The sequence below is a fragment of the Heteronotia binoei genome, chromosome 5, assembly GCF_032191835.1.
Source record: "Heteronotia binoei isolate CCM8104 ecotype False Entrance Well chromosome 5, APGP_CSIRO_Hbin_v1, whole genome shotgun sequence".
Taxonomy (NCBI): Eukaryota; Metazoa; Chordata; class Lepidosauria; order Squamata; family Gekkonidae; genus Heteronotia; species Heteronotia binoei.
In genome coordinates this window covers 16,301,864-16,309,966 of record NC_083227.1, presented here as the reverse complement: position 1 = coordinate 16,309,966, position 8,103 = coordinate 16,301,864, and the positions used below count along the sequence as shown (strand labels likewise).

The following is an 8,103-nucleotide window of genomic DNA, read 5'->3' as shown; positions in this document are numbered from 1 at the left end:
GACCTTTCAGGGAACAGTCAGGGTTGATTTCCCTGAGGACTGACCGATTTGATCTTCTTGCAGTCCAAGGGACTGTCAAGATTTTTCTCCAGCACCACAGCTCGAAAGCATCTATTCTTCTGCGCTCAGCCTTCCTTATGGTCCAACTCTCACAGCCATACATTACTACTGGGAATACCATCGCTTTGACTATACGGATTTTGGTTGGCAGGGTGATGTCTCTACTTTTTATTATGATACTCTCCATGAAATCAAGGTCAAGTATCCGCATCAACTGCCCACCACGGCTGCAGACGACATGGGGCATTTGGGACCCATATCTGAGCCCAGTGCTGCAAACTGGATATTTTGGCAGAAGTTTCAGCTTCTTGGCTCTTCTGTGAATCATAAGACATGAGTTATGACAAGAGCTTCCCTCAGAGTCACTGGAGGCCTGTGCCAGCGTTTCTCTTCACTGTGTACTCTCTGGTGGCTGACAAGTTGGGATTTCCAAAGAAAGCCCCATCCGCACTCAGAGCACTGATACGGCTTTTCCCGCGTGTGAGTCCGCTCATGTCTGATCAGGTCCGACTTGTAACTGGAGGCCTTCCCGCAGACGGAGCACTTGTACGGCTTCTCCCCCGTGTGGGTCCGTTGGTGCCTGACCAGCTGCGAATTGCACCGGAAGTTCTTTGTGCAAACGGAGCACTTGTACGGCTTCTCCCCCGTGTGGGTCCGGCCGTGTTCCACGAGGTGCGAATTGCACGTGAAGCTCTTCCCGCAGACCAAACACTTGTACGGTTTCTCCCCTGTGTGTGTCCTTTCGTGGATGGTCAGGCACGACCTCTGCCTGAAGCTTTTTGCGCAGTAGGAGCACTCGTAGGGCTTCTCCCCGGTGTGGGTCCTCTCGTGTTTGATCAGGAGAGAACTGTGGCTGAACGTTTTGCCGCAGAAGGAGCACTTGTACGGTTTCTCCCCGGTGTGAGTCCTCCGATGGACGATGAGGTGAGAATTGCGGCTGAAGCTCTTCCCGCAAACGGAGCAGTTGTAGGGCTTTTCCCCCGTGTGGGTTCTCTCGTGAATAATCAGGTGCGACCTGCTGCTGAAAGCTTTCCCGCAGTAAGAGCATTTGTGCGTTTTTTTGGCCATGTGGATTTGCTGGTGCCGCAGAAGATGGTCCTTACAAGAGACTGGCTTACTCATCCTGGATTTGGTGTGGTTTTTCTGTTGCCTCCTTGACTTCCGTTGACTCCTGGTGGATTCTCCCACTTCTTCACCTCGAAAAGCGTTCCCTGTTGATCGCCTTTGGAAGGTCTTTGGCGACAGTTCCACATTCATGGAGCTTTCCAGTGGATTTTTGGCATCCGTGCATTCATTTGGCTGCAAATAATCTGTTGGAAGAAGTGAAGAGATCCATAAACAGGTGAACATATGGACATATATATGAACATATGAAACTGCCTTCTACTGAATCAGACCCTGGGTCCATCAAAGTCAGTATTGTCTACTCAGACTGGCAGCGACTCTCCAGGGTCTCAAGCTGAGGTTTTTCACGCCTACTTGCCTGGACCCTTTTTAGTTGGAGATGCCGGGGATTGAACCTGGGACCTTCTGCTTACCAATGCTCTACCAATGCTCTACCACTGAGCCACTGTCCCTCCCCATTCAGGTGTCTGAATGAAAGGTCATCCATTCGCCTCACCATCTCGGTTGCCGCCCTCTGTGCTTTTTCCAATTCTGTAATGTCCCTTTTAAGATACAACGACCATAACTGCACGATATTCCAAATAAGGCCTCATTATCGAGCTATAGGGAGGCCTTATTTAGAATACTATCAAGCTATAGTGGAGAAGGCAATGGCAAACCACCCCATAAAAAGTCTGCTGTGAAAATGTTGTGAAAGCAATGTCACCCCAGAGTCGGAATTGGGACTATCTTTACTTGTTTATCGAGCTACAGAGGGGCATAATAATATCAATCCATCTGCTTCTCAATTCCTTTCCTAATTCCTACCGAGAGCCAATTTGGTGTAGTGGTTAGAAGAAGAATTGCAGATTTATACCCAGCCCTTCTCCCTGAATCAAATACTCAGAGCGGCTTACAATCTCCTATATCTTCTCCTCCCACAACAGACACCCTGTGAGGTGGGTGGGGCTAAGAGGGCTCCCATAGCAACTGCCCTTTCAAGGACAACCTCTGTCAGAGCTAGGGCTGACCCAAGGCCATTCCAGCAGCTGCAAGTGGAGGAGTGGGGAATCAAACCCAGTTCTCCCAGATAAGAGTCCACACAATTAACAACTACACCAAACTGGCTCTAGGAATGTGAACTCTAATCTGGAATGTGGACTCTAATCTGGGAGAACCAGGTTTGATTCCACACTCTTCCACATGCACCTACAAAGTGACTTTGGGTCAGCCACAGTTTTTGGACGTATACCAATGCAAAACAGGGCTTCGGTATCAATTGAGACTGAAAAACTTAACAGCTGAAATATAGGAGCACAATAAATGGCTTCTTGGAATTACTTTGTTTGAGATGTGGACAACTTTGAACATAACCCAGGGATGGTATTCTAGCAGGAGCTCTTTTGAATATTAGGCCACATACCCGTGATGTAGCCAATCCTCCAAGAGCTTACTCAAAAGAGCCTTGTAAACTCTTGGAGATTTGGCTACATCAGGGGTGTGTGGCCTAATATGCAAAGAAGCTCCTGCTAGAATTCCACCCAAGAAGAGCCCTGCTGGATCAGATCAGTAGTTCATCTAGTTCCACACAGTAGCCAACCAGTACCTCTGGACAGCCGGCAACAGGACACTGTGGCCTTCCCTGGATTTTGCCTCCTGGTTCTGGGATTCAGAGGATTAGTGCCCCTGTATGTGGAGGTTTCATACCATGGCTAGTAACCACTGATAGCCTCCTCCTCCATTAATCTGTCTAGTCTGCTTTGAAAGCTGTTTATTCCTGTGGCCATCACTACATCCTCTGACAGCGAATTCTACATTTTAATGTCTCTCTGTTTAAAACAGTCTTTCTTTTTGTCCATCCTGAACCTACTGCCCATCAGCTTCATTCATCTTCTATTATTTTAGGAGAGAGAGAGAAAGTTCTCTTAGTCAACAAAGGTGGTGAGGGGTCTGGAGACCAAGTCCTATGAGGAAAGGTTGAAGCTGGGGATGTTCAGCCTGGAGAGGAGGTAGCTGAGAGGTGAAATGATCACCATCTTCAAGTACCTGAATGGCTGTCATATTGAGGATGGGGTGGAATTGTTTTCTGTGGCCCCAGAGGGCAGGACCAGAACCAGTGGGTTGAAATTAAATCAAAAGGGTTTCCGGCTCAACATCAGGAAGAACTTCCTGACTGTTAGAGCGGTTCCTCAGTGGAACAGGCTTCCTCTCTGGGAGGTGGTGGGCTCTCCTTCCTTGGAGGTTTTTAAACAGAGGCTAGATGGCCATCTGACAGCAATGCTGATCCTGTGAATTTAGGGGGAGGTGTTTGTGAATTTCCTGCATTGTGCAGGGGGTTGGACTAGATTACCCTGGAGGACCCTTCCAACTCTATGGTTCCATGAACTCTCTCCACCCCATACAGCATTTTATAAACCTCTATCATGTCTGCCCCCTTAGTCATCTCTTTTCTCAACTGAAAAATCCCAGAAATCATAAGAAAGGTGCTCCAACCCCAGCATCATCTTGGTTGCCCTCCTCTGTAATTTTTCCAGCTCTGCAATGCCCTTTTGTAACAAAGAAAGAGTTCTGTTAGGTCTGTTAGTTCCGTTAGCTTATCTAACCTTGCAACCTGTTTTCAACAGTGCCTAGCCTTGTACTCATGGGCAGGGGTGGAATTCTAGCAGGAGCTCCTTATTAGGCCACACCCTCCTGATGTAGCCAATCCTCCAAGAGTTAACAAGGCTCTTTTTTGTAAGCTCTTAGAGGAATGGCTACATCAGGGAGGTGTGGCCTAATATGCAAAGGAGCTCCTGCTAGAATTCCACCCCTGCTTATGGAGTCCCACCACAATCAGGGCAGGAAGGAAACAGTCCCAAGGTATACTGCCTCAAAACATGGGGGTTCCAGTTAGTTGCTAACAGTCCTTGTGAAGCCTGTTCTCCACGGATTTCCTCATCCCCTCCTGAGAGAGCAGTGAATTCCCTCTTGTGTTGTGAAGAAGAGACTCCATTGTGCGCTTCCTAAAAAAAATCACACTCAGCATTCTTGGAACGTGCAACAGCAATTCAATAATTGTATCTCTGTAAACTGCAAAGCCTGAAGATGAGAATTATCTTGTGAAAATCACAATGAAGCCCCATTGAACGGGGAGAAGCGCCTTACCCGAAGATGTTTTGTTAGCACCATTGTCTGGCACGACTTCCCCGTGAAGGGCTCTCTGGTCCAAATCTCCCAGAGAATGTTCTTCTTTAGGGAAAGACACAACCACCTTTTCAACAGGTCCAGTGTTCTTAAAAAGGAAATAAAAGAAAAATCCATCTCTCACTCCAGCAGAATACAAAGTTGATTCAGAACTGGTAATTCCCCTGGTCAGCTGGTAACCCACAGCAGTCCGTATTATTATTATTATTATTACTACTACTACTATTACTACACAGCACACCCACAGCAGTCCGTATTATTATTACTACTATTATTACACAGCACACCCACAGCAGTCCGTATTATTATTTACATTCGACGAATCGCTCTATCCCGGCTAGCGCCAGAGTCATGGCGATGTATAACATTAAAAAAATACATATATAAAACGGTAGAGGTAGTATTTTTGTTATGCCCTGGATAATTCATTTGGCAGTTCCTGAGATCTCAATTGGGCATTGCCCATGTATAGTCAAGGAACATAAGAGGAAACCTACTGGATCAGAGTCAGTCCGATGGTCCATCTCGTCTAGCATCCCGTTTCACAAAGGGGCCAACCCGTTCCTCTGGATGGCCAACAACAGGGCACAGAGGCCGAGGTCTTCCCCTCATGTTGCCTCCTGTCTCTGGATTCAGTGGCTTAGTGCCTCTGAATGTGGAGGTTCCCCTCAGTCGCCATGGCTAGTAGCCACTGATAGACTTATCCTCCATGAATCTATTTAATGACCCTTTGAAAGCTATTTATTCCTATGGCCATCAGTACATTCTCTGGCAGTGAATTCCACATTTTAATCTACGTGTAAAGTAGCATTTCCTTTTGTCCATCATGAACCTACCTCCCATCAGCATCGGATGCCCTCAAAGTCTATTATTTTGGGAGAGGGGACTCTGTCAGCTCTCTCCAACACATGCATAATTTTATAAACTTGTATCATGCCCCCCCACCCCAGTCCAACACTTTGTGTCATGCAGTGGCCAAAACCCACGTGCCAACAGGAGGTCCTCCAGAAGAGCCAGAACTCCAAGACTCCTCCCCACCGTTGCCCCCAAAGAACAGAGCATCACTGCCCCAGATCAGTGTTCCCTCTAAGCTGAATTAATGTCACAGGTTTTTCAGCCTCTGGCTCACAACTTTCATGCCAGTCGCTCACGAAGTAGAATTTTTGCTCACACAGACTGCACAGCTGTACCCTCTGTTAACTCTGGACCACTCTCACCTGCCATGCTGGTTTTTCATCCTCTTGCTGCCTCAGCAGGAAGTCTTCCGCCAGGGCCACGGCCTGGAAACAGCTCTCGCTACTGCCTCCTTCCACCCACAGCCGCATTTCCAAAGGCAGGATGGCCAGGAACTGCTCCAGGATCACCAGGTCCAGCATCTGCTCCTTGGTGTGTGTGTCTGGCTTCAGCCACCAGTGGCAGAGCTCACAGAGCCGGACGTAAACCTCCCGGGGCCCCTCAGCCTCCTGGTAGCCAAGCTGCCTGAAGCGCCGACATCTTGTCTCCAAGGTGACTGCCTCCTCAGTCTTGAGCTCTGCGGCTTGAGCACCGGCTGATTCCAGCATGCTGTTGGCTTGTTGGGCTATTCCTTTAAAGGCCAATGGGTGTCTGGCCTCACCCTTGTCTTGAGCCTGTTGGCCACTGGGTGCTGCTCCCTCAAAGGGGGCTACAGATGTATCAGCCAATGATGCAGATGCTGGTGGCTGTGGAATTCTCTCTCCGGGCTGAGGAGACTGCACGGTTTTGAGAAACTCCTGCCACTGGGTTTCCCAGCACTGCAATGATGACCCCTCTTCTGGTTCCTGTTTAATGCTCTGGGTTTTCATCGAACTTAGGGGTTGTCCAATTGTTCCCCCTTGGTAGGCATCAGGGGTTCCCCCGCCAGTTCCTTGTGGTCCCACATCAGGCTTGGCGACCACCAGTTCCTCCTGCTCTGTTTTCATTGCTGGTTTAACACGTTCCTTTAGTGTATTTCAGAGCAAGAAATTCAGGGCCGGAAATCTGGCCTCTTGCCTTGTGGCTGTTTTCCCTCATGGGTATTGTGCCTAGCTTAGCACGTTTTCAGTGAACAGTGCGTGAGGGAAATATCCAGCCTCTAGGCTGAGGATCCACACCACAAACAATGGGGAATGAAGGGTTCCCTCAGAGGCTGTGCCTTGTTGGAGTCCCCTGTCAATGAAGAAATATTAAGAGAAGCCATGTTAGATCAGGCCAACGGCTCATCCAGTCCAACATTCTGCATCACACAGTGGCGAAATCCCAAGGGCCATTCAAGAGGTCCATCAGTCGGGCCAGAATGCCAGAAGCTCTCCCACTGTTGCCCTCCAAGCACCAAGAATACAGAACATTACTGCCCCACACGTAAGAAATAAGGAAAGCCATGTTGGATCAGGCAGTCTAACGCTCTGTGTTACACAATGGCCAAAACTCAGGTACTATCAAGAGGTCCTCCAGCAGGGCCAGAACTCCAGAAACACTTCCATTGTTGCCTTCCAAGAACCAAGAATATTTAGAACATCATTGCCCTAGCACAGTGTTCCATCTATACCTTGTGGCTAATAAGTACTGATGGACCTCTACTCCATATGTTTATTCAATCCCCTCTTGAAGCTGTCCATGCTTGCAGCCGCAACCACTTCCTGCGGCAGTGAATTCCACATGTTAATTACTCTTTGGGTGAAGAAGTACGTTCTTTTATCTGTTCTAAGCCTACTGCTCCTTAATTTCATTGAGCACACATGAGTTCTTGTATTGTGAGAAAGGGAGAAAAGTACTTCTTTCTCTGCCTTCTGCATCCCAGGCATAATTTTGTCAGCCTCTATCGTCACCCCATCAGTCATTGCTTCTCCAGGCTAAAGAGCCCTAACCGCTAACATATTTTCATAAGGAGGATGTTCCATCCCCATAATCATTTTAGTCAGAGGTCATTTTGTAGAAAAATAGGTGGTGGAGCTCATTAGCATAACTCTTTAGCACATGCTGCCGCCCCCCCAGCCAAAAGCAACCTGATGCAAGAAAGGAGAGCCCCGGGTGAGCGAGGCCTGCTTGGGCTGGCTAGAGATCCAGCCAGCCCAAGCAGGCCTTACTCACCTGGGGCTCTCCTGCCACCCCCCACAAAACCCCAGCAAGCCACCTGCCTCCCAAATCACATAAGAAGTGGAGAAAGGATGGCATGGGCTTCTTCAGGGGTTAATGAGGGCTGCTGGGGGCGTGGCAAAGCCCCTGGTGGCTGGCTGGCTGCCCGCTCTCCTAATCCGGGGATTGTTATGCAGCTGCACCTACTGTTCAATGGACAAGGTAGGTGGGGAGGAAGAGGGGGAACCATCAGAAAGGTTCAGGAGCTGCGCTCCTGTGAGCTCCTGCCGAATCTGAGGCTTGATTTTAGTTACATTTTTCTGTACCTTTTCCAGTGCTATCTTTTTTGAGGTGCAGTGACCATAACTGTACACAGTATTCCAAATGAAATCACACCATAGATTTATACAGGGGCATTGTGGGCACAAATTGAAGCATGAATCGCAATTCATGCCTAAAATAGTCGATTTGCAGGTCGTTCCAAATTGGTTCGGCTACTTGCGCTATGCACGACTCACAAAACGAAGTGGCTTGTTTTTGGGGCGGCTTGTCTGTGTCGTTATCGGTGGGAGATGTTCCTCACATGCTGCATTGTCACTGGCATGATGAATCACCCAGAAGTGATGTGATCATGCTGGGCACATGGGGGAGGGATGCGCTATCACTTGGGAAATCATAGAGTTT

The 8,103-nt window shown here is 48.5% G+C and overlaps 1 protein-coding gene across 1 annotated transcript; it reads right to left on the bottom strand.

The window, feature by feature from the left end:
• Positions 1–374: 374 nt before the first annotated feature.
• On the bottom strand, positions 375–6,287 carry LOC132571757 (zinc finger and SCAN domain-containing protein 31-like). The gene is made up of 3 exons (XM_060238550.1): positions 5,565–6,287; positions 4,309–4,435; positions 375–1,370 (listed from the first exon to the last, which is right to left on the bottom strand). The coding sequence occupies exons 1-3, from the start codon at positions 6,285–6,287 to the stop codon at positions 385–387; spliced, it is 1,836 nt and encodes a 611-aa protein (XP_060094533.1). The 3' UTR covers positions 375–384.
• Positions 6,288–8,103: the final 1,816 nt, after the last annotated feature.